Here is a 25,515-nt window from a genome sequence, read left to right on the forward strand (position 1 = left end):
ACAGAGGCTTATCAGGCATAATTTGAAAAGAAACGTTACTGTAGAAAACCAGCAAGGATGGCAATCTGGTAAATGAGTAGAAAACGTAAAATCCCTCAGCTCTGAGCTGCAAGGGCTGCTTTCCCCTATGAAAATGATGATGTGTCACTAATACTACATATATTAAGAACGCTGATACACAGGCGAGATGGATTGCTTTCGCTCACCAGGTCTTTTCTCATTTACAAATGTGTTGTAATCGGCAGCAGGTCTGATAGGTGCATCCCATCACCTTTCGGAAAGCAGTCAGAGATGCTCGTATTTGGATACGCACAAAGCTGATTTATCGCTTTCAACTTTCAGTAAACTGAGTTGGCGGTGGGTGCCTGCTGTAGGATCCCGTTCAGTGCTGAAGAACGGCAACAAATCTATTCCTGGTCTCTTCTTGCTGCACGTTTCAACACTTCAGAGCAAAACAACGCTCACGCTGCTCTGCTTTTCCCAGCTTATTTTCCATTATTAATTGAAAGAAAATATTTAAATGCATCTTGCCTGGTTTGGTGGCGTGCCGGTGCTGCAGAGAGCTGTGGTGTGGGTGTTCAGAGGAGGGAGGTTTGGCTTTAAGGGGGTCAGTTCTGCATCCCACCAGCCTTGTATCCATGACAGCACGCTGCATCCTCTGCAGCGGCACTCAGCCTAAATAATTTACTCGCACCTCTTACAAGCAGAGATTAACTTCAAGGGAAAATAATGTCCTATCATGCAATCTTGGCTTTGAGAGTTTTAAGGCTTTCCAGAATCCAGGAACGCTTGATTTCAGGTGTTGGTTTTGAGCACGGATAATTAACAGTGGCACTCGAGTGCCTGGGTTTCTAGTTCCTGGTTGAATTCCATCTTGTCTTTTAGAACTTGCTCCTTAACACTTAAAATTGACCTGTTTCTGTTAAAAGCCCCACACTGATGCTCTTCGGGGGTTTTTTTTGTTAGGTTGTTGGGGTGGTTGGTGTAATAGTCCTTCTCTGTTTTTTCCTTTACAGTATGACTGCGTAAAGCAAATATGTTGTGTATCTCATCTCCTATCCATAATTGGCACAGAGTTGCTAAAAACAAGAGGTTAGTAAAACACAAGTGCTCTCCTCCTGTCCCATCTTGTAGCGGGGTCCCTGCAAGGTTGCAGCCATGTGGTGGTAAGGCTAACGAGGGTTATTCATAAGAGGAGTAGTGGGATGGGGTGGAAAAACAGAGGGAACGCTGGGGCTGCTCCCAGGTAGGTCTGAAGCCTTTTAATATTTTTGCTAAGGAATAGCTGTAATAAAAATCTCATCTGGGAGAGATATGCTCCAAGCAGTGGATTTTGTTTATATTGTGGGTCAAAATGGTGTTTTAATTACGTCTTGCATGGCTCTGGATACTGCATGGAGCCCTAGTTACGATGATTGTGCTAGGGTGGAAGTTGGACCTTATTCACTATTTCTCTTATTACTTCAAGCTGTCCATTAGGCATCATCTCCAAAGCTATTCTAAACAGTTTTCACTACTTGAGGGGACTTTCCTGTATAACCTTATCCTCTAACACGGTGACCATTGCCTTATAATTACAGTCGGAGAAGGATTTAGGGAATTGACTGGATCAAGTCAGTGGCAGAGGTGTATCAAAGGGTGAAAACAAAATGCACTGGGTTAAGAAATCATTGGGAGAGTGGCAAAATGTGGGAATGCCAGTTCGAAGTTTATCTGTTAAAAATAGACATTTGTCGTTGGTATGTTCAGAATCTGGGCTGTTTCCTTTTTTAAGTTTCAGCTAGGAAAAAAAAACTAACAACACGTAACTGTTTATATTTCAGATATTTATTAGTAACATGAAAATAAAACATACACATTGTAGTTTCTGGTTTCGGGGTTTGTTTGCTTAGAAACATGAGCACCGGATGGATTTCTGGAGGAATCCTTTCCTTAAATCCTGTCCGTTGCAGAAAGTGTGGTGAAAGCAGCTGGGAGAGGACACGGCATTCCTGCAGGTCCTCTGGCAGAGCCTGCATTGAAATGGAGATTTCCTCGATTCCCCGGCAGGATTCTTGCAGACTCTGCAAATCCCTCAATGCAGGCCCTACGGGGAAATTATAATTTCCAGCTTTCTTCCCCAGAAGATGCTTTTGTTGTTGCGAGGTTTGCCCTTCTCACCCACCCAGGGCACCTTCTTTTTTGCATAATAGATAAATCTGCCGGGATGCCAGAAAAAGAGGATGATACTGGCGAAATCGAGGCCGTTTCCTTTTTCATACGCATGCTTGTAATTCCAGTTGTTGCTAATACAATTTATCAATGTGCCTTGAGCTGTCAAAAAATGGGTATTTTAGGGTTGGGGTTTTTTTTCCCCTTCTGGAGTATAAGCTGCCTGTCCTCAAACCTGGAAAAAGTCCAAAAGTCCAATTAATAGTGATGTAAAGATAAACAGGGGTTTCCATTGGGAGAGGCCCCTGTGACAGCAACTGAGCCCATCTTAGAACCTCTTACGGTGTCTAAAAGTGCAGCAGCTGTGTGTTCCTGATTTAATTCTGGTTTCATGGTTTACCTTCAACTCTGGAGTTTATCCTGATATAAATGAAAATATCTCAGTTTCAGTAAAGTCCTGAGCATATCATCTCTCAGCAAGAGGAACTGTTAAAATCGATGGTGATTATCATAGAGGTTTTCCAAGGGTCACGGGGATGATTTGGCCATTGAAGCTGGAGACAAACAAAACCTTAACAAAACAACCGATTCTGGGAATGAGAAACTTCAGCGGGCTCTCTTAGTTTTAGCGAGTTATTTTCCCAGTTGCTTTCTTTTGCTGCTCTCTCAGGAGGTTGGTGATAAATTAACTATTGATGCTGTGAAAGAGAGTGCTGAGGAAATATTTGGTACTTCCCTCGCTGCCTTTGTTTAATGTAAATTCGCTTGCAAGTGGTTTTGGATATCCTCTGCTGGCTCTTCCCTGATCCTTTTTCAGTTTGGTTTTCCTCACTCAAAAAACCCTCATGTTTTAAAGCGTTGCTGATGTTCTTAGTGGACCCTGGTCTTCAGCGGCTTCTCGCATGTTTTCATCAATGACATTGGTAAGAGGGGAGGAAGCCTGAGAAAATTGAAGGAATAAAAGTAAACATTAATAAAACCTAAAAACCAAAAAGAAAACATTTAATTGGTGTTGGGGATATAAACTTTGTGTGCTAGGTGTAATTTGATCTTACTCTGTGGTAAGAGCATGAGATGTGGAGAGAATGAAAGGGATTCTGTCTGGAAGGAAAAAGTGTTTGCTCAATATGAATAAAACTTTCTGAAGTGATCGTGTGACTTAAGTAGCTTCTGAAAATTCTGTTTCTCAGAATAGCCGGATCCCCCTGAACATCATTTTTAAGGCTTGTAAGTCGTCTACGTGTATTTTAGAATTGTATTTTCTTTGTCATAAGAGTATGGGCGGGGGGGGAAAACACGCAGCAAAGTGACTGAACGTTAGCAGAGTATTTAGGGACAAGACTGCCCCTGTGAGTAACTAATAAAAGCTCAGGCACTGCTTGTTGAAGAGCTGAGAAATGTGGCCGGTGTCAGGGATGGAGAGGGTGTTTCTTGTTCGCCACCAAGGGACATCTGGGGCTGCTTTTTCAGCTGGACTCTGTTTCTGCAGTTGCGTAGTAATCCCTGAGCAGAAGCAGTAGAAAATGATGACTTGTAAAGTAGCGCTTTGATGTCTCGCCTCTCTTCACCGTCAGCAGGCACTCTCTCCAGCACCACTGTTTTGTGAGCGGCAAGCGCTGGCTGCCTGATGAGCCGAGGATGTCCCTGGGTAACGATACCAAGATACCTATGTTTCCCATCATCCTGGGGCGCTGCACACTGCGGTTCGTTTGCGAGGTCGTTAACGGCTGTGTAAATGAAATGTAAATACTACCACTTCATACATTTGGTTTAATAAGGGTTAGACCTCGCCCTAGACAGAATTTAAGAAAATGGAGGATTGGAGCCTATCGTGATTTTTTTTTGTGTGTGCTTTCTTACTCATTTTCTGGTTCCACATATCCCTTGTGCTGCCTGGTCCTCTTTGCCCATAAGCCAAGTGACATTGGTCTTGTGGGAAAGGGAACAAACTTCACAAGAGAACTTAATTTTAGAAAGCTGCAGGAGAAACACTCTGGCTTGTTAGATGTGGAGCTTCAGCGAAGCTTGTAGAAACCAAATTTCACAAAAATATTTCCATGTTTTACCTTGTCTGTCTTTAAATGGTGACTTGGTTCTGTTATCTTCTGAACATTTTCAAGACCTTTTCTTTCCCCAGAACAAAATGGACTACAAAATACAACAGCTTTTGCAGAATGGAGGTTCACGTGTGTGTCCGTACCTCTCGGTGCCTCAGCATCGCTCTGGGTGCCAGCAGCACATGAGCAGCATTGCGCCTAGCCAGGGAAATCTCCCTTCCCAGCTTCCTGCGGCCGCAGCTGGGCTCATCATAATAAGTATTAATTTAACCAAAAATGGCCGTTTTGCTCAGGCATCCTGACTGCAGCAAAACTTGATGCATTCTGTGCAGAGATTTTCTATTTCTTTGTTAAAACCACAAAAAATACTTTCATTGATGTTGATACAACTGGTGTTTTAAAGGTCGTAGTTACTGTCAGAGGGAACCATGGGTATGTCGCACGAAGCTGCTTTGTGCTTGAGATTTTCGATACCTGTCACCACGATATTGTGGGTGTCAGTAAACGTGGAGTATTTATTGTCTCAAAGCAGAGATGAAACATGGTGAAGCTGAATTCTCCAGACGCAAAAGCGGTTTTGCTTTCATATCGAGGACAGCACATCAGGCACTGTGCCCTTTTAAATACCTAATGTTTTTGAAGTGAAGGGGCAGAATTGTGGATGTGGGTGGACTGGAGACGCCGGATCCAGCCCCCTGCAGAGGATGTTCTGCTGTCTCGGTCAAGCCAGCAGGTCAGCCCAGGCCAGCTAGGATTGCTTTGTGTCAAGTTTGGTGGTGTTTTTTTTTTTTGAAGCGTCTTTCAGCTACTGGTGAGCCTGTAAAGGAAGAAGAAGGGAAAAGCCTTTCTGCTAGATAGTCTGTTAATTTTTGGCTCGGAAAGCAAGGAGGAAGAAGAGTTTCCAATTATTTTGTCAACCATTTTCAACCACAGCTCTGAAGCTGTTTAAGCAAGGGCTTTGAGTTGAAACGATCTTGTCCAGGCACTGCTGGAGTGGAGAGACAGCTGGACTGGTGGGTTTAATTATGATCTTATGTAGGATGGTTTCTTAACAACGTGGCCAAGCTGCAAGTCTGTCACTTAACGTGTGCTTGTTGGTTCTTCCATGATTTGTAGATCGTCGGGGTTAGCTGTTACGTGTGTTTACCTTTGCAATGCCATTTATATCTACTTCTAAAAACCACTGCTGCTCGTTAGTAGGATGAGACCTTTTTTCACCCTAATACCATGAACTGAATCACTCCTGGGCTCGGAAGCCCGTTTTCCCTGAGTCTTGTAAAGGTAATTTGTGGCTTGAAGCCAACGGCAGCTCTGTTTTGATGCCAGCCCTGGTGATTTGCCTGTGCCAGGGCAGATCTGAGGCTGGCAGCCGGCAGCCTCATTCAGCTTCTTGTCTTTGGGTGGTCCAGGGTGTCCTCAGCTTTCCAGAGTTACCTCAAATGTTCCTGGTTCCTGGTAATACAAAATACATTCTAATCATTATCTCTAATTACAAACGGAAGCTAAATCACAGGGGAATAATGATTGTAGTGTCTTAAATATGATAAAACAAAGAATAATTAACAATTAAGGAGCGGGCTGCAGATGGGACTCCAAGGGGCCCGTATTTCCGTTTTCATGTTCAGTTCTTGCCCTGTCGCCACCAGCTGTTGCCTCCCTTGGGCACTGTCACAGTGAAAGTGTGCAGTGTTGGTGAAACTGACAGGGCAGTGTCAGTGAAACCCTGCCAGCGATCCTTCTGCTCCGTACCTCCACAGAATTCCTCTCGCCATCCAGGAACGAGCTGTCCTGGCTCGTCTTTTGGCGGACGAGATGAGCATGGAGACTTGGGCGTACAGTCAGGACAAGGCTCATCAGACTGAAAGCGAAACCCGGCTCTGTGGTCTTCTGCGTGGTGAGGGAAGTGACCCCAGGGCTGCAAGGCAAGGCCGGGCAGTTCTTGCCACCAAATGCCAAAAGTTTGGCATGTACAAGGAGGAAACTGTACTTTAAGAGTCAACGAAGGTTCTTTTCTTTCCTGTTTGCAAACAGTGGGCTGGAAATACTAAACCCTGTTCCCTTTTCTGGTGACCTTGCTCCATAGGTCCTGCCCGGTCTGTGCCGTCATCTTTCCTGGGTTTGGCAGGGGGTTTTACTTTTCCTGACAAGACCTCAACGGGATAATCCCCGGAATTAGGGTTGCGGCTTGCCTCTGCTGTGGGAGAAGGAAAACTGCTTGTAATCTCTTCAAAGCGTGTTTTCTGTCTCCTTTTCAAGAGCTTACTGGGATGTAAAGTTTGGTGTTTTCCTTCCTGTTACGTTCATGCTAGCGAAAGGCTTTTCCTTACATCACGCTACCGTTCCCAGCTTCGCGAGCGTGTGGCGTGCATGCGAGATCTAAAAATAGGCTGACATCGAGTGTTATCGTGTCATAAAATCAAGTCAGAACTACTGTTGGCACGAAGCATCCCCTGTGCAGAGTGAGGATCTGCAGGAGACGCTGCGGCGTCTGATGTTGTTGCCGTTGGTTCGGCACGCAGAGCACAGCTGTTACTGAAACATTTAAACATAGCTTTTGCCAAAAATATGTTCTTCTGTGTTCTCATAAACAAAATGGGGAAAAATGCCATCCAGTGTGAAAGCAAAATGGGGCTGTAAAACATCTTTGTGCGTTAAAAAGTTTCCTTGTTGCCTTTTGCTGTGTTTTTTCACTTTTTGGCAGGCATCATACTGTGAAGAGCAGTGCTTTCTGGCTGCTTTTTTTCCCCCCTACATATTTAGTTAATTTCTGGGGCGACGTAATTTTTAATGTCGAAGATTAAAATGAATGTGGGATGATAATACTGAAGGCAATTTTTTCCCTGTCATTTTACAGCACTTTACTAGGCTCTTGTAAATGGAAAGAAAAATGCTTCACCGAAGGTGACTTGTAGGCTTTAGTGAAAGTGCCATGTGTTTCACCAGCTCCCTTTTTTTTTAATTATTTACAAAGTGTGAGTAAGCACAGTTGTAACCATGTACATGCACGTAATATCCTAAATCTTCCAGGGATGACACCAGAAATGTTTGATTGTGGTGTCAAGAGGGGATCAAATGCTTCAGATAACTTTGGTCGATGAGAATCGCAGCAGGGTTTGCTTGAAACACCCTGTCAGGTTGGCGGTTCCCTGGGTTTGAAAGAGGAGTGCATCTCTGAAAATACTTGGAACTTAAATCTATTGCCATTTTCAGATTAATTAAACAGCACCATAGTATTTTAATATGTATGGATACACATTTAATGGCATTGAAGAAATGAGCTTATTTAAGGTGGTTTGTCAAAGGTTGTTCACCCACAGATCCTGCCGTGTTTCCAAAGTGCTGCGGTCGTGATTTTGATTTTACAGAGGAGGAAAGGACTGAAAGCACACGAACGTTAAGTGCCGGGCAAGGTCAGTAGTGGGAATAGAGCCAGTGCTTCGGAGTTCTTCCCTCGTGACCCATTTGCTGAATCACATCGTCTCTTCTTGCTACAACCAAATACTCTAAATATATCCACTGTGGATGGTGCTCTTGGTTGTAGAAATTGACTTTCTGCCTTGACAGTAGTGTTATGAGAGTGACTTGGACATGAAAGAATGTTAGTAAATGCTTACGTTGACTTTTTTTTTAAGAATTTTAGGTGCCCGAACTTTTCTCAGCTTGCAGGTTTTCAGCTGTGCAGTGCTCCTCGCAGAACAGTGCAAGGACTGAAGTTTGAAAGCGTTTCGAAGACTTAGGCCTCTGCGGACTGTGTGAGCCAGTCACTGCCAGGGAAAGTTGTGTGTGTGTTGGCAAAATCATTTGTTTCTTAAGTGGAGTATGGCAAAAATGACAGGGAGAAAAATAAATTCTAGAAGTTTGGGGGGGGGGGAGGACCAAGAAAATGTGCATTTTTATAATAAAAGCAATTTCATCCAGCTCTTCTGAAGTGACGTAATGACAGAGGGGGGTTTATACATTTTCAGGGTATAAAACCTGGCTCTTTACAAGTAAGATTATGCAAAGCTTGCTATGCATACATAGCAGAAGGAATTGACTGGAATGCTTGCTGGCTTCTTCTACTTCGCACTTCAAAGTGCTGTGCTCCATCAGAGCTTCAGAGCTCTCTCTAAAGGATGGTTACTTCTCTCTAAAGAATGGTTCCTTCAGCTTCAGCCTGCAGCTTGAGTATTGCACATGGTTTGGGGTTGGAAGCCCGTACTTCCACCAGTGGTCTGTGTCAGTGTCGTGCGTAACTTCCCAGTTAAAGAATAATTCAAACTAATTGTCAGGATGTCAAGGATACCTTTTTTTTCTTCATTGGAGAGCCTCAAATATGCTTTCCCGGGTACAGAGTTACATTAACACTTGTGAAATGCTCCCATTCCCTGGTGATTTCATATCTCTGCTCACACTTTTCAAAGGGGGAGACCATATCATCTCCTATCACACCCACGAGGTTAAGAACACTTTTCCTCTGCTTCCCATCTCAGAAGGGTTTTGGATACTTGTATAGTCTTAAAACTCTTATGATATAGGTAAGTGTGTTTTTGGAGGTAGAAATAAATGAAAAATAACGTATACTGAGTGCATGAGCTGGAGGTGGAGCGAGGACCTGTCCTCCCTGTAGTAAAGCTGCTGGAAGAGGGATGCTTGCTGGAGGTTGAGGTAGTTGGTATTTTGAATGAAACTAACCCAGGGGTGCTAAGGGGTTAAAAAGGGGTGAAAATGGGCCATCTCAGGTCACTGATTAATCACCTGTTTGGTGTTATTGGCATATTTTGGTTTCATTCTACCCCAACAACAGTGAGGATGCACCAGATCCAGCAGCAAAATGAATCCTTTAGCAAATCAGTTATTTCTCTACTTTTTGCTTTACTTCAAACATGTTTTATCAGCTGACATCATAACTTCCCTGCTGTTCCTTCCCCTCTCCTGTGGTGGTGATGCTGCTTGCAGTTCATGACATCACGCTCATTCCTCATCTATAGCAACAGAATGTTGTCCTCAAACACAGCTGGGGTGATGCTTGCTGTCAGCTCCTCCCTGGCACCCTTTGTCTGACATTTATGGATAAAAGTAAGCAGGTTTATTGCATATATTTAAGGAATATTATATATTTATATTTGCAGTGAGAATTCAGACTACTGAGGGTTTCATTTGCTTTTGAGTACAGGTTTTTAGTTAATATTTTTAAGATTCAGGCCCCAGCTCTCCCTCCTGTCCATTAACTAGCGATAAAGGACCTGACCCAAGTCATCACCGCACTGCTTCATAACTGTGAAGAATTATATAGAATATTCCTGGTCTAATTTAATAGCATCTTACCCTTGTTCCGCCTGACTGTAATTCCTGCATACCCATCGCGTGTGTTCAGGGTCAGGATGTGCTCTTCTTGCAGGGATGCCTGTCACAGCTGCCGTACATCATTGCTTTAAAAAGTGGTTTTAATTTCCTCCTCCCAAGCCTGTGAGGCATCTGTAATCAATATCGCCAAGTGACAAGGCAGAAATCCAGGTAGTGGCAAAGCATCTCTTAATTCACAAATCCCCCCGAGCCTCTGTTACAGGAGGGCTGTAGCAGAAAACCAAAGATGCGGGGAAAACTTTATAAACATCATCATTTTTTGGATGATTTCTCTGGCGCTGAGACGGGCTTTCTTGGCATTAGGAATTATGTTGGTTTGCCCAGTGCATGGTTAGAAATGCCAGCGTGTGTCCCAAGCCCAACGGGTGATATTGTGTGGGCCCACTGGGTAGGGGAAGATTTCACCTGGAACTTGGAAAAAATTTTCTCCATTCTGCATTTCTGTAGTTGCTTTGTTATTCCTAAATACTCAGCAGAATGTCTGAAATAGTGGAAAAATTAAAATACACGGTCTCATTCTGTTGTATACATGGAGCAGTGTGTGCTCTTCAGGTTACAGTCTTCTCCAGAGTAATTAGTGGAGTTTCACTGGCATATTTAGATTAATCATTTGCAGGTTCTGAAAATAATTACAGCCGATAGACAACTGTGGAAGTCAGATTGTTCAGAACCATGAACTTCAGCCCATAAAAGGTGTGTTTATCCTGCAGTGAATTCCCACATTTTTTGTCTTTATAGTCTACTGAGGAAGCTGACTACTTTTATTTTTTTCTTCTCCCCTCCTCCTTATTAGCCAAGTCTCATTAGGCAGTTTCGTACCACTGCACCTCCAAACCCTGCCCAGACCACAGCTGTAGAGCAGATCTGAGGGAAAGAGGGCAAACACAAAAAAAAAAAAGTAAAGCCCCAAACTCCCACTATTTTCCAGACCCTGTCATAAAAAGGGTTTTGCGAGGAGGTGGCCCAGTGCCAGGTCTCAGGTTATTGGCGGAAACTCCTCAGTTCCACCTTCTGAAGCAAAACACCTCCAAATACATTTTGCTGCAGTGAAAGTTTAGGGATAGAGAAATGCATAAGTGTGCAATTTTTAAATAAGAGTTACGGCCAAGCTGTCTCTGTGGGTGCTGGGATCTGGCTTGCACCACCTCCCACTGCTCCTGACGTTGAGGGTCTGGGACCATACTACACTGGGCAAAGCCAGTGAGGGTCACCAGTACCCCTCAGCAGGGTGAAAACAAGCCAAAAACCTGCCAGTTCGGGTTTCAGAGCGAAACCTAACCCCTGGTTGGGAGAACTGCTGGTGAAATCTCTCCGGTGGAGGGATAAGCAACCATGATGGAGGGATGCGAGTGGTGGAGGGTTGAGTGTGGTGGAAGGACAAGCAGGTCCCTCAGCTGCTGGTTACAGGGCATGGCTGACCACGCTTTTGGCTTCCCAGTTGTCTCGCCCGTCACCGCTGCTCGAGGAAGTGATGGTGGAGAGGGGTGGTTTTGCTGCCATCAGCTTCTCCAGTGGAGAGGGGCAATGGTTTTCCTGCTGATGGCCGTGACCTTGCACCACTCGGTGGTCCAGTCTGTCTGGGCGATCCTCCCGTGGCGGCAGGGCACATCGCCAGTCAATGTTGAACTGGGGTCCTCTTCTGCAGAGCTGTTCTCTTGGCTGGTGGCCCCAGCCCATCCATTGGGTAGGATCACTCCTTCCCACCTGCAGCACCTTCACAGGGTTTCTGGCAGCGGGTTGATGCCCCCTTGTCCTGGTTCCAACTGGGATAGAGTTGATTGTCTTCCTAGTAGCTGGTACAGTGCTATGTTTTGGGCTCAGTATGAAAAGAATGTTGATAACACTGATGTTTTCAGTTGTTGCTAAGATTGTTTAGTCTAAAGTCAAGGACTTTTCAGCTTCTCAAGCCCAGCCAGCAAGAAAGCTGGAGGAGCACAAGAAGTTGGCACAGGACACAGCCAGGGCAGCTGACCCAAACTGGCCAACAGGGTATTCCATACCATGGGATGCCACATCTAGTATAGAAACTGGGGGGAGTGGGGACAGGGGGAATCGCCACTCGGGGACTAACTGGGTGTTGATCGGCGGGTGGTGAGCAATTGCACTGCACATCTTTTGTACATTCCAATCCTTTTATTATTGCTGTTGTTGTTTTATTAGTGTTATTGTTATCATTATTGGTTTCTTCTTTTCTGTTCTGTTAAACCATTCTTACCTCAAACCCTGAGTTTTACTTCTTTTCCTGATTTTCTCCCTCATCCTGCTGGGGGGGGGCGGTGAGTGAGTGGCTGCGTGGTGCTTAGTTGCTGGGTGGGGTTAAACCACGACACCCTCTGACTGGTAGACGCTCCTGTTGGGGTGTCTTCTGGTCCAGTCCCCTGTCACCCACTGTCAGATAACAGCGGGACATCCTTATCATCGCTGGGGATGGGGAGGAAGAGCAAAGCAGTTTTGGGGACAAACGAGAAAGGAGCAGCTCCCAAGCCCTCTGCCTTCCTGATGGTAATGTGGTCTCTCTCCGCTCTTTGCAGTTGACATGGATGATGAAGACGGCCGGTGCCTGCTAGATGTAATTTGGTAAGTAGCATGGTGCTGTGAACTGGATGCTGCTCTTGTGCTGTTTTGGGCAAGGTGTAGAGGTGGGAAGGGGTTTCTGCCACCCTCGGTCTGTAGGCACATCCCCGTCGGTCACCGGGGCTTCTCCAGTGCCAGGCTGGGTCTCCCAGACCCAAAAATCACCTGAGGTGCACTCCAAGGGGTCTGCAAACTTCCCAAACTTAGAAACCCCTCCTGATGTATGTTTTTGTTCCCTCCTGTGAAGCTTGGAGGGCTCTGGGCTTCTCCAGGGCCGTGCCAGAGGAGGTTTTACACGAGGAAAGAACAGACTCTGTGTGTCCCGTGTTTCACTTGGCCCACTTGTAATGTGAATAAATCCCACCTCTCTGATATTTTGCCAACAGCTGTGACTTTTTTTGCAGGCCAATCCTTGCTGGCCATCAACAGCACTGGGCTGGTGAAGCTCGTTAGCAGGTTGCCCAAATGATTTTTTGACAAACTGCCTCCCAACAGCCAACACGGGCTAATTTTCCAAAGCGGGGTTATTGTGATTACGAAACTGTTGGTAATTGGGACTTTGCAGAATTAACAGGGAAAGGGGAATAAGGTAGTGTTAGTGACCCAGGAGAAGAAAACTGACTACCTATACATTAACTTCTGTCTGTAATAAAGCGTAGCCATTGAAGTATAAATTGGTGTACATCAGTAGTTATTGCACTTAAGAGCATTCAGAGTTATGTTAATGCATTAATTAGAAACACGCATTTCCCTCCCACCTCAACGCGGGTCACATATTACATCCCTAAACGGTTTCGTCTGTTGTTTTGCAGCGATCCTCAGGCCTTGAATGATTTTTTACATGGATCCGAAAAGGTGAGCGATGAACTTTGTTTCTATTCACCAAAAACTTTAACACAAACTTTTTTTTTTTTTTTAAATAAACAATGAGGTTTTTTAAAGAAAGAAACCCCAAGTTCAGGAGTCTTTTAGTTTTTAGGACTTTTTAGGACCCCAGCCAAGCGCACTGGGCAGCTCTTGGACCGGCAGCTCCCGCTGCTGCCTGTGAGGAGCAGCCAGCCGGGGTTTTGGGGCACTTTGAGCCAAAATGGGGTGCCTGGCAGCAGGGGACGGGGAGGGACGCAGCCCCACCACTGCCCCTGGGTGAGAGCTCAGCGCTTTCCAGGGGCTGCCCGTCAGCACTGCACTTTTTTTTTTTTTTTAATTTTTTTTTCATACTATATCTAAAGAAAGTAAATAAAATCTTTTTAATTACAGATTGACAGTGATGATCTCCTGGACAACACAGGAGATGCAGCCAGTGCCTTTTTTGAAGGTGCTGGGGTATGTATTTTTTTAATTTATACTTGGGGAACGTCAGCTTAGAAACCTTTCCTTTTTTTTTTTCTTTTTTTTTTTTTTCTTTTTTTTTGTTTCACAGGCTTGTTTTTCATCTGTTTCCCCGGTCTAGCAAAAGAGGCAGGATGCCAGGATTATTCCCAAAGATTTATAGAGAAATAGCTCCAACAGGTTCCCCGTATATCAGGGGAGAAAAGTTGTTTTCACGTGCAGATACAAAGTCTGCTTTTAACCTGGGAAAAGCTTTGAGGATAGAAAATCGGGTGAAGAAAGAGAAAGGTGTCCCTATGCTCTCACACCTCAAAGGTGGTAGAGATAATTTGGAAGAATGCTTTAAAAAGTTGGTGACAAGACAAATCCCCTTCCTCTTAGTCTCCCCTTAGGCTGGGGTGCTCCCTTTTCTTGCAGACCTCTGCCGCAGCAAAGGTGAAATGTGTGGAAGTAGAATCTAAAAATCCTCTGTTTTTTCTTCTTTTTCCCCAAGAGCATGGGTTACTCTGCATGGATAACATTCAAGCATGATTTTTTTTTTTCTCTGTTTCCAGTTATATTGTAATTTTGATTTTTATTTTTTTTTCTCCATTGCGCTTTATTTTTTACAAAGAATTTGGGTAAAGCTGCCGATGCTTTATAACCAATAAATTTATCTAGGAGTTGAGGTTTACTTCTGCTTTGATTTTTTTACTTTATTTTTTAACTTCCTAGTATATCTGTGTTTTACAAAACTTGACAGCACAGAGCTGGTGGGGTTTAAGGTTAGGCTGCATGTTGCTTTTCTATTATTTTCCTGGTTCTTCCCAGTGCAGCCTTTGCTGTGTGCAAGGTGCTTGCCCAGGGATGCCCTCCCTACACCCTCTCTATAGGAGGGCCGCCTGTAGCGACAGACTGCAGCGTGTGTCTGAGGTTAACTCGGCTGCTGCTTGAAGGTCTCTTGCAAGAAAAGGGCTGGGTTTTCATGGAGTATTTAGGCTTGTTTCCAGAATATGAAATTTCCACTTCCCATCCCAACAACAGCTTAATTTTTAAGAGTTACGAACAAGGGATGTATTCTGAACTATTCTACTTGGTGGCCTTGAAACGGCTTAACACATGAAAAACGTAAAGCTTTTAACCCATCCTTGGGATGCTGTTAACAAGCTCTGCCCTTGGCCCCATCCCTCACTTAAAGCAAGTCGTTTGACGTCCAGCTCGCCTGCTCTCAAACAATGCCACGCGTTAATTTAGGCTCTCCCAGGGATGCCAAAATGCTCTCCATGCTTAGCAAACCGAGGTGCAGGCTGTCTGAGGGCACTGTTCGCCCGCTCCTCTCTGAGGTGGCTCACGAAAGCTATTGAGCGGTTGACTTCTAGCCCTCTTCCCAGTGCTCAAGCTCAGTGCCTTCTTTCTTCTCCCCTCTGACCGGCAATCTCCCAGCTGCACGTACAAGAGTCCTCCGGCAACCATCTGAGCACCGAGCAGAGCCAGCCCACGACCAGCGTGGACCTTGACTTTTTAGAAGATGACATCCTGGGGTCACCGTCCAGCAGTGGGGCAAACCTGCAGAACTCAGACCAGCCCTGTGACATCCTCCAGCAGAGCCTGCAAGAGGCCAACATCACCGAGCAGACGCTGGAGGCGGAGGCCGAGCTGGACCTGGGCTCCTTCCAGCTTCCCACCCTCCAGCCGGTGGTGCAGACGGCCTCCGACGGCACCCCGCAGATCTTCTCCAGCGGAGCCGACCTGATCGGGCTGCAGCAACCCGCCGTCCTGACACACCAAGCCCTGGTGCAGCAGTCGGTAGGAGCAGATGTTGTCAACAAGGCCATCAGTGTTCAGCCTTTCCTCCAGCAGGTCGGCTTGGGCAATGTCACCATCCAGCCCATCTCCAATCTCCAGGGCTTGCCCAACGGCAGCCCCAGCGGGACGCTGGGCATCGGGCCGATTCAGGTGGTCGGGCAGCAAGTGATGGCCATCAACCAGCCGGCGCAGCAGATCATCGCCAAGCAGGTTCAGCCTTCCCAAGTGGCCACCATGCCCGTTGGCAGTTACATCACCCAGACGGCGCCCGAGCAGCAGCAGGTCACCCTCGCCTCGACAGGGGTCTCACCACAGAGCGCTGGTCTCGTCATCCAGAAAAACCTGCCCACAGTGGCCACCACGACGCTGAATGGGAACTCCATGTTCGGGAGTGTGTCCGGGACCCAAGGCTCCCAGCCGCTCACCGTCACCTCAAACTTGAGCAGCCCCTTGGTGCAGGCTCAAAACGTCATCATTCACAGGACGCCCACCCCGATTCAGCCCAAACCCGCTGGGGTCCTCCAGCAGAAACTGTACCAGATCACCCCCAAGCCCTTCGGTTCCAACAACACCACCCTGACCATCCAGAACGAAGCCGCCCTGCAGCAGCAGAAGGCCCAGCAGAACCTGACCTTCATGGCCAGCAAACCTGGGCAGAATGTGGTGCTGTCGGGCTTCCCCCAAGGGCTTCCAGCCAATGTCTTCAAGCAGCCGCCGCCGCAGCAGCAGGCCCTCAGCAAGCCCATGAGCGTCCACTTGCTGAACCAGGGCAGCAGCATCGTCATCCCCGCCCAGCACGTCCCACAGGCCATGCTGCAGGGCCAGAACCAGTTCCTCCTCCCCGGGCAGCTGGCGGGCGCTTCCGCCGTGCAGATACCCCAGCAGCTCTCCGCCTTGCAGGCCAACATGGGAGGGCAGATCCTGACCACCTCCCACCCCGGCGGGCAAGCCCATATCATAACTAGCCAAGGGCCGGGCGGACAGCTGATTACCAACCAAGCCTTGCCAGCCCAGATCCTCACCAACCAGAACATCGCCAGCCAGCTGAACCTGGGCCAGGTGCTCACCTCACAGAACGCCCACGGCACTGCTCACATACTCTCAGCTCCCATCCAGCTCCAGCCTGGCCAGGTGGGTCAGCCGGCTCTCTTCCAGATGCCCGTTTCACTGGCGGGCAGCTTGACCACCCAGAGCCAACCCTCAGTGGCCGCCTCGCTGGGCCAGACGGGGCAGACAGTGATCCAGGGGGTGACACTGCCCAACCAGGTGGCCATGCTCAACGCCACCGAGAACCTTGGCCAGGCGGTGAGCATCCAAGCCTCCGCCACCACCAGTAGCCAAAGCCCCGGCCTCGTCCAGCCACAGTCTGCCTCAGGGGCCAGCCTGCTGCCCAGTGCCGACCAGTCCTCCATCCTCACCGTCCAAACCGCCTCCCAGCCGCCCGCTCCACTCCAGCTCAACGTGCCGCCGCCACCACCACCGCCGCCACCTGCCCAGCAGCCCGTGACTTCCCAGCCCAGCCCCAGCTTGGCCTCCAGCCCAGAGAAGATCATCCTGGGGCAGGCAGCTGCCGGAGCCGTCATCAACCAGGACCCCATGCAGATGTTCCTACAACAGGCAAGTAGAGCCCCTCTGGGTGGTGGCCACGGTGTTTGCAGCCCGTTGGGTGTTTGGAGACCGACACTGAGCGTGGCAGGCCCTGGAGAGTCCCACTTTTGGGCTTGCTTTACACACCGTACATGCTAGAAGTGCTCCTCCGTCACCTTAATTCTTTTCATGTTGTCTCCCCGCCATAGGGCAATTCCCTTCCTCAGTAGGTGTTTACATTTAAAGTTGCCAGGAGCAATGAGCGGGACTTGGGGCTGCTCTGCGTGTAGTCGAGTACCATCACCTTGCCTTTGGAACGATGAGCTAGCAGTGGGTCTGTCCAGGTTGCCAAAGCCACTGCCATGGCACAGAGGGGTCAGCGTGGACTCGGTGTCCACCTCCTCTCCATGCTCTGACTGCAGCTTGGGGTCAAGCTGAGCCCATGGCATCAGCCCTGCTTTCCTGCTTAGGGTTTTCTACCCTCATTAGCTCAAGTCAGACCTTTAAAAATAATTGAGTGACTCTAGAAGTGACAACAGCAGCCGGGTGGGCAGCAACGTGCAGCATCTCGTCGCAAGAGTCCCTGCTGCGGATACGTTGGCTGCAACCCACCCGTGTACCAGTATGAGGAGGTTGGGCTTGGTCCAGCAAGGGCTGCAGACATCTCATCTGGCCTTACCTACATTGGTAAAGGGTTTGGTGACATTTTAGATGCCGGATTTGAACCATTGTGGCTTTTCTTAAACTTATAAAAGGTGGGTGCTGGTCCATAGCCTACCAAAGTCCCTGAATTACCAGAGAAAGAAATGGGAAGAGAGCAAGCGCTCTATTATTGTATCATTATTATTTTAATAGTGGAAAGCTTTAAAATTCTCTTTTGAACTTCTTTGGTGTAACTAGTAGCACGGAAGCATCTTTCGAGGTATGTGGGCTTGATGTTGACAGTCACCTCCTGGTATTTCAGCATAATTAAAACCAGGCGTCTTCCTGTGACTAAAGCATTACAGTTTAAGAAACTCGCAACCCCCTCCCCGAGATTCGGAAATAGAGACAACCCTTCCCAGAAATAGGGAAAACCCTTCCCGCTCTCTGGAGAAGCCGATGCACAGGGCTCGGCATACACGGTGTGCCCCGGCTCCACCAGCATTGTCTCTGTTTGCCATTTAATGCAGGTTTCGATGCCAGGTAGAGTATTAATGCTTAGTCATAACGGTATGGGGGTTCTCCTGCACGTCATGGTAGGTTTTTTGCCGGGACGTACCTAAATCTGCGATTGTGTTAAATATTGCTGCAGTTGCATTATCGGACTGTGATCGGACACGATGGGTCCCTGTGCCTTCCCCTGCAAAGTCCCTCTCCTGCCTCCAGAGAGAGCTGTTCTCCTCACTGTCTGTACTAGGACTGTCCTGCCTCTCCTGCCAGCCACCAGCCGTGGAAGACGCGGTGCCTGCGTCCAGGACGAGAGCAGCCATGGTTTTCTCTTCGGCAGCCGCCTTGCGGCGTTGCCGATGAAGTAGGCGTAGCATGCTGGGATGGATGTGGCAAGAGGCAGGCAGAGGAGGAGGAGGAGGACCCGTAAACGTGGTCACTGCTAAATGTTCCCTGTGTGCGTCGCATGGTGCAGTACAAAAACTGATCCGGCAACAGAAAACCATGCACTGCAGTGCATTGTGTGTGCTACAGCAGAGGGTTTGGGTGCTGTCAGATATCTCCCGGTATTTATTTTTGCCCTGCTTATCTTTAAAGCTTCCAAGCTCTTCCTGCGGTCCGGTTTTCTCCACTGAACCTACATGTAGCCAACGAAAGGGTCATGGTTTTGCTTTCAAAGCGAAGCAGCCAGGTTTGCTCCGCTCACGTTGACGGAAAGGAGAGGGGAGAAGTGCTCGAGCACGGCAGGATGCTGTCTCCTTGCACCCGGCAGCTTGGCGCCCAGAATTAAGTGAACATTAGTAATTTATCATTTGGTAAAGGCAAGCTGCCGCCAGGCCAGCCATTCGGAGATTTTCAGCCCTTACACCCCAAAACCACAACTCACAGCCCTGGGCGTGCAGGACGGGCAAGCTGTGGCCAAAGTCAAGGGGCTGCAGATGTCCCCTCTGCCCAGAGGTGGGGATGCCCCCCAGCTCTCCCGTGGCTGGGCTGTAGCTCTCTTCCCCCTGCCAGCTGCCCTGTTGTCCGTCCCTCTGTCCGTCCATCTCCCCTCCGAGCTCCAGCTGCTCCCGCTTGCTTGCCTGCAGGTCCTCACTAACCCTGAAAGCTGCTGCCGCCCTGCGTTGCTTTTTCTTCTCATCTCCCTTCACACTCGCAAGCTGCTGTCTGGTCCATTTTTGTCCCTGCCAGAGGCTTCATTACTTTTTTTCCCCCCCAATTCTTTATATTTCCATGGCGATTGGTAGTTGCGAAGTACTATAATTAATTGGAGGGATATTTTGAGGCACAGGGAGAGCACAGTGCCTGGGGTGAATCTCTCCCCAGAAGTTTAAACAGCGGGATGCTGAGCAGGCACTCACAGCAGCAAGGGCTGTTAGGGCAGTCCTTGTTAACCCTCGTCCAGCTCTGGGGAACCGATGGCCACAGATCCCCTTCACTGGGGGAAGATGGCCACACATCCCCTTCCCCCCAGATTTGCATTGCCTGTGGTGGGAAAGGAGGGCAGGATACATCCAAGCATTGTTCCAGCCAGTCCTGGGGGCAGTGGTAAGGGTGTTTTTGGAGAAGAAAGCTAGAAAGCACTTCTTCCCCAATCTCATGGGGAGGAGCGGCAGGCTGGATGGGCTCAGCATCCTTCTGCCTGCGGGTGCCTTGGGTCCCTGCCTCGGCTGACGTGGCAGCGGCATGGAGCTGCTTTTGGAAGCCCAAGCAAAGCCGGGGTAGATGCCCTCCTGCAGTTTTACCTTATCCTGACCCTAAAAATGCTTGTAAAAGCGACACTGGGGCACGCTCAGGGCTGGGTGAGTCTGGCAGCAGCACTGTGCCCCCCGGCATCCCCAGGTGGGAGAGGGGCTGCCCCAGCAGTGTTACCCAAGAGGCTTAGGGAGGCTGCTAGGGCAGACCAGCCAAGAGCAGGAGCTCGTTTTCCCAGGGCTTCATTACCACAGGAGGCAGAGATGCTCTACGAGCGATTCGTGAAGCCACTTTCAGAGCTGTTTGCGCTGCCTGCATGGTTGGCCATCATATTTTGACGGAGCCAAGAAAGCTGTTGGGCATCTTCTAGGGCAAAACTCCTTCCTGAGCTTCGACTAACTTCTTCCTCTTTCCTTCTCTGTTTCAGTTACCTGCAGGGCAGCAGAAGCTCCCTGGAGCCTCCCCGTCCCCTTCGCTACCTCATCCTCCCCTGGGGGAGAGCCCGCAGCTCCCAGCCGCCCACCTCTCCCAAATGCAGTCTCCCCACCCCTCCCGGCCTCCTTCCCAGCCCCAGCCTCTCTCCCGACCCCCCTCCCGACCCCACTCGCGCCCTCCCTCCCAGCCGCAGACCCTCTCCCGGCCCCCCTCCGAGCCGCTCTCCCGCTCCTGCACCCCCCAGGCACCCATGCCCAGCCTCTACGTCATCCAGAACCAGCTGGCCTCGTCCCCCCTTGGCGGGGGGCAGCACCCCCTGCGTCCACCCTCCCAGCCCCAGCCGCCTTTCCAGCCGCCGCCGGCACAGTCAGAAGCCGCCCCGCCGCCAGCGCAGCTTCAGGTCCAGCTCCCGGCGCCGGCGGAGGTCCAGCATGCCCACTCCCCCCACTTCCAGCTGCAGTTTCCATCCCAGGGCCAGATCAAACCTCCCACTCCCACCCACGCTCTCCACCTAACCGCGGAGCAGCAGAGGAGCTTTCCGATGGTCCCGAGCCAATTCCAAACCCTCCCGGCCATCCCCAACCCCGCTCCTCAGCAGAAGCAAATACTGGACAGGTTCCAGCAGGTAAATAAGTACTGTCAAGGGTCTCACGCCGGGCATAGCTCAGGAGGGAGGTAGCGTGGCAAAGCGTGGCCGCGAGCCTCCTGCCATCGGGGAGCCGAGGGATTGAAGGCAAAATCGGAAGCAAAACCCCTCTGGTTCCTCCCAGGCAGGTCCCCAGGGGCTTCTGCTGTAGAGCTGAACTGGGTGCTGCTTCCTTGGCGCAGCCCTCTTGGTTTTTTTGGGGTGCCAAGTGGGTTTGTGCCGTGGTTTACATCTGGCTCTGCTGCCTGTTGTCACAGGAATGCACGTGCATACCTTAATGTATAGCACTTGTAGGAGAGGCGTCTTCCACGGATGCGATTTGTGTTTTGGTTTGTAAATAAGACGAGGAGAAGGCGTTTTGCCACAACAGAAATAAAAGCGTGCCCCATTTTCCCATGACAAGCATCGCCTGAGACCTGTCCTGTCCGGGCAGGGGTCGAATCTTGCCCCCCGAGTCTGTGATTCGGGAGGGGTGCTGGTGTTGAGGTGGGGTCTGTGGGATGCAGGTATTCCCACGGAGACACTCAGGGACCCATCCAGCCCTCGTTAATGGTTCTTCGCTGATGGAGGGGGGCGGGTCAGGACTTCCCAATGAAGTACCCAAAAAAACCCAGGCTTCTAAAATTAAACTGCTGTTATTTATTTTATAATCACTTGGGCAGAGAGGAAGAGGAGCAGGGAATGAAAAGGGCTTGAGCTTGGTTTTATTTAACTGCATATTAACTTAAAGCAAACTCCTCTTCTAAGGACCCGATTTGCTTGTTTTGAGCGCACAGGACCCATTCCTGCGGTTTAGACCCCAGGCCCCAGCCGAGCTGGAGGGGTGGAGCTCAGCACGCGCCTTTTTGTTTTTTTCTTCTCTCGTGTCCATCTCTCAGCGCTGAGGTTGCGGGGACAGATGGGGCCAGCACGGCAAATGGTCCTTTCCCTCTTCATGCATTTGTGCTGTATCGATGGTACCCGCGGATTAAAAAGCAATGGGTTTAGGGCATGTTTTCAACTTCTGGGTGGTTTGGTTTTTTTTATCCCACACAGGTGCCCCAGGGGATCATCCTGCAAACGAAGCAGCAGCCTCCCACCAGCCAGGCTTCCCCCGCACTTAGCCAGTTCAGCAGCCCATCTTCCTCCGTCCTGGTGAGCGGCCAGGGGCAGGCAGTGGCGGTGACGACGACAACGCCGGCCTCTGTGCACAGCCACGCACCCGCCACGCTCCCACCTTCCACCGCAGGTTCGTGCTGCTGGCTCCAACTCTCTGCAGGGAAAAACACGGGAGGGCATCATCCCGGCGCACAGGCATCCTGGTGCGCGAGCGTCATGGTACACCAGCATCGCGGCACACGAGCATCATGTCGCCCTTGTTTTGGGAGAGCTCAGCTGCTGAAGCGATGCTTCGCGTGCTAGAAAAGGGCATTGGGGTGAAAGCTGACAGCACAGGGAGCCAGGGTCGGGGCAATCAAACTCTGGTGCTCATTTTACGCTCGGGTTTTTTGATAAGAGCTCTGTCTTTCAGGTTGAGATGTGCTGGGGGAATCCAGGATGATGTTATTTGTTATCTAGGCTTGAACTTAAATGCAAAACCCTCCTCTGTTTTACGTTTGCTAGGTATTACTGCCCCGGTTCCTGCAGAGAGTAAAACCTACTCCAGTGTTTCCACGCCGATTTCTGCTGGGAAAGGGGCTGCAGCCCAGGGGAAGTCAGCAACACCTCTTGCCATACAGCAGCCAGTTCAGGTGAGGAAGCATTTTTTCATTGTTTTCCACTTTATTTTGAAGTTTTCCACCTTGAGAGTGAACAAATCTGTCAGCATTCCCCTCCATTTTATCAAAAAGAAAGAATTAATTTCTAGAAACTTTTTTTCCCACTTCTAAAGTGCTGTGAACCTCTAATGGTGATAGAAAATTCCCACCAATACTAGTGATACTTTTGGGGAGGGGGTCTTCATCATTCCTCCTCTTTAAGAGAATCCACTACTTAGTGGTGATTTAATGGGATGTCAAGGCTGTTGATGTAGATTTCTGGAAGTACAAGCTAGAATAGTTCTATTTTTATGCAAAAATACATCTTAGATTTGGGTATGTACACCTGAGATGCAAGGGAGGTGGCTGCAAGCACTTTCACCAACGCCCAATGTTGTCTTGGCAGGCAGTTCGTTGTTATTTGGTGAAATCACTCTGGGATTGTAAACAAAGCGATTTCTTTTTGTTATTCTGCAGACTAAGCCTGGCGTGATCAGTTCTGTCTCAGGCCTGAACCTCGGGAAAGGTCCCTTGCAGATCCAGGTCGTTGGGAAAGGATTACCGCAACTCATGCCCTCGGTCCCTGTGCAAGGCCAACAGCTGGTGAGCATGCACTGATGGGGGGTGGGGTTTAAAGGAAGAGTCTGCAGAGGGCTTTTCCGAGGAACAGTCTTGAGGGGACGAAGCAGACAAGCACTGTCGACTGTCAAGCTTTGTCGTTGAAAGAAATTAGGTTTCTTTGCAGGTTGTTGCATATCCTGTTAGTGTGGGACCTCTAAATGTACCGAAATACAAATATATATAAATTTCCTATCTTTGGTATATTTATATATTGGTATATTTGGGCTATATGTACCGATTTATATGTGTAATCTAAATACGCCAAAAGATGTTTTGTCAAAGTGAGCAGAAGCCTTCCTCCATACTTAAAATCTGTGGTAATCCACGCTTTCTCCGTTTGCTCATTCCCCTAATTCTAAACCAATTTGATCCATTTTCTTTCTTCCTAGAGCAGTTGCCAGTCTCCACAATTCTGCTCCTGTATCTCAATTCCCTCAAAAGAGAATGAATTCCCAGTCGCGCGGGCTCGGTCCAGCTGCAGGTGCGGGTTAAACCCGCTGTGTCGGCACCATCCCCTCTCACCCCTGTCCTTTGTTCTCCCAGCAGTATGACAGCAAGCTTGGTCTGAAGAAAGCCCCGACACTACAGCCCAGCAAGGAAGCTTGGTGAGTGCGTCGGGGTTGGGGGCGGATAAATTAAAGCACCAGAGACCATCTCGCTGCTGCAGCTCCATTCGTTACCGTAGTATATTTCTGTGGCCTGTCTTCCACGTCATACTGTTAACGCTGGAAGAAGGGAATTTTCTGTGTCAAACCCACTTCCCCCCGCAGCAGTTTTCCCTCTTCTCATTCTGTCCAGTTTCCTGGAGCAGCTGCACAAACACCAGGGCGCGGTGCTGCATCCCGACTACAAGACGTCGTTCCGCTCCTTCGACGATGCCTTGCAGCGGCTCCTGCCCTACCACGTCTACCAGGGGATGCTGCCCTCTGCTCAAGACTACAGGAAGGGTAAGTCCTCCCAGGGGACGGCACAGAGCTCCCCAGGGCTGCTAAAACATGAGGACGGTGGATCGAGCTTTAAAAAAAGTGGGGTTTTTTAGTACTAAAAAAAAAAAAGGAGAAACTATCTACACCTTCACTGCAGAAAAACATAAATTTCCAAGACAATATATTGGTAGTTATCCAGGGTTTCTGACCTGCAATAGTTCAAAGGTAATTAAAGTTTTTTCATGGTCTCTGTACATTTTGAGAAATGGTTAAAACAGATCTTGGCAAATTCTTAATAATCGCAGCAATTAGAAATTATGCTGAATCCCTTTTTTCAGGGTCTCCCCCAGGTGAGTGCACTAGAAAAGTTAATAATAAAGAGCCACTGACCCCATATCTGCACTTGCCTTGTGACGCAAACTTTCTTTTCTCCCCACCCTCCCCTTCCTCACAGTGGACGAGGAGTTTGAAGTGGTGTCTACCCAGCTGCTAAAGCGCACACAAGCGATGTTGAACAAGTACCGCCTGCTGCTCTTAGAGGAGTCTCGGGTAAGTCCGGCGGCCTGCCTTCTCCAGTCTCACTGGTGCGGCTGGAAACACAATTATTTCTCCAATGCGGGCTGCTCGGATCAACCCGCGGTTTTACTGGTTCAAGTTGAGTGCCGTGGCCCCACCGCAGTGGAGTCAGTGAGGGCTTAGTCCCTGGATTTTGGCAGAAGTCTGAAAGCTTTCCCCTCCCTACTGTTGGCTCAGTCAGGTCTTTGCAAGCGGTTAGTATTTATCTTGCCATGAATTCAGCAGAAGGCAGCTCTGCATTCAGCCTTCGTCGCTCTTTATGAACGGAGGTGGGGAAAAATCGGGAAGAGTTAATTAATAGAGTGGGTTAAGGTGGTGGTGATGTGTAACTGCAGCCGCTCTTCCTCCCCATCCCTCTCCTCTCCCTCCCCCTTTCTGTTCCTCGCCTGCAGAGAGTGAGTCCTTCTGCGGAGATGGTGATGATCGACCGCATGTTTATACAGGAAGAAAAGACCATGTTAGCGCTTGACAAGCAATTGGCAAAGGAGAAACCAGGTGGGAGACGAATTATTCCCGTTGTTTGTCCACATGCTTGGGTTTTGATGTTTTCCTCCTTTTTGGAGGCTAGGCATGAGGTCTCTGGGCCCTGCGATGCTCAGGGCAGGACAGTGTCAGCCTGTTCCACCATGGTCTGCGGGGACTTGGGGGAAAAGCTGTTGGAAGCAAGAGTGACCATTACCTGCTGCTGCCTGTACTCTTCCCCGCTCGCTCCTTTATGTTAAAGATCTCGGTGGCCAAAATCTTATTGAACTCAAAGCATGTGCAGTGTTCAGGCTCCTGACAAACTCCTCCTTGTTCCTGGTTGCTCTGGAGGTTCTTTATTAAAGGTTTGTGCTAAGTTACCATGTCTTTCTCTGAGCGAGATAATAAGGGATAAACTCTCTAAGAAGTGGAAGTTCTCG

The 25,515-nt window shown here is 48.9% G+C and overlaps 1 protein-coding gene across 6 annotated transcripts in view; it reads left to right on the forward strand.

Moving 5' to 3' along the window:
- Positions 1–25,515, forward strand: part of BICRA (BRD4 interacting chromatin remodeling complex associated protein) — a 39,961-nt gene that overhangs the window by 9,645 nt on the left and 4,801 nt on the right. Inside the window, exons 2-14 of one of the 6 annotated variants that reach the window (XM_075021359.1) lie at positions 1,017–1,092; positions 12,086–12,131; positions 12,941–12,983; positions 13,386–13,451; positions 14,880–16,859; positions 20,101–20,733; positions 21,790–21,982; positions 22,357–22,484; positions 22,968–23,093; positions 23,655–23,716; positions 23,910–24,058; positions 24,492–24,586; positions 25,006–25,108. In XM_075021359.1, coding sequence (XP_074877460.1) covers positions 12,091–12,131; positions 12,941–12,983; positions 13,386–13,451; positions 14,880–16,859; positions 20,101–20,733; positions 21,790–21,982; positions 22,357–22,484; positions 22,968–23,093; positions 23,655–23,716; positions 23,910–24,058; positions 24,492–24,586; positions 25,006–25,108 — 3,619 coding nt within the window. In that variant the 5' untranslated portion in view covers positions 1,017–1,092; positions 12,086–12,090. The remainder of the gene's footprint in view (positions 1–1,016; positions 1,093–12,085; positions 12,132–12,940; positions 12,984–13,385; positions 13,452–14,879; positions 16,860–20,100; positions 20,734–21,789; positions 21,983–22,356; positions 22,485–22,967; positions 23,094–23,654; positions 23,717–23,909; positions 24,059–24,491; positions 24,587–25,005; positions 25,109–25,515) is intronic. The other 5 variants (XM_075021355.1, XM_075021357.1, XM_075021360.1 and 2 more) reach the window with 5 other exon arrangements.

Source organism: Buteo buteo, chromosome Z (assembly GCF_964188355.1).
Source record: "Buteo buteo chromosome Z, bButBut1.hap1.1, whole genome shotgun sequence".
In the NCBI taxonomy this organism is placed as follows: Eukaryota; Metazoa; Chordata; class Aves; order Accipitriformes; family Accipitridae; genus Buteo; species Buteo buteo.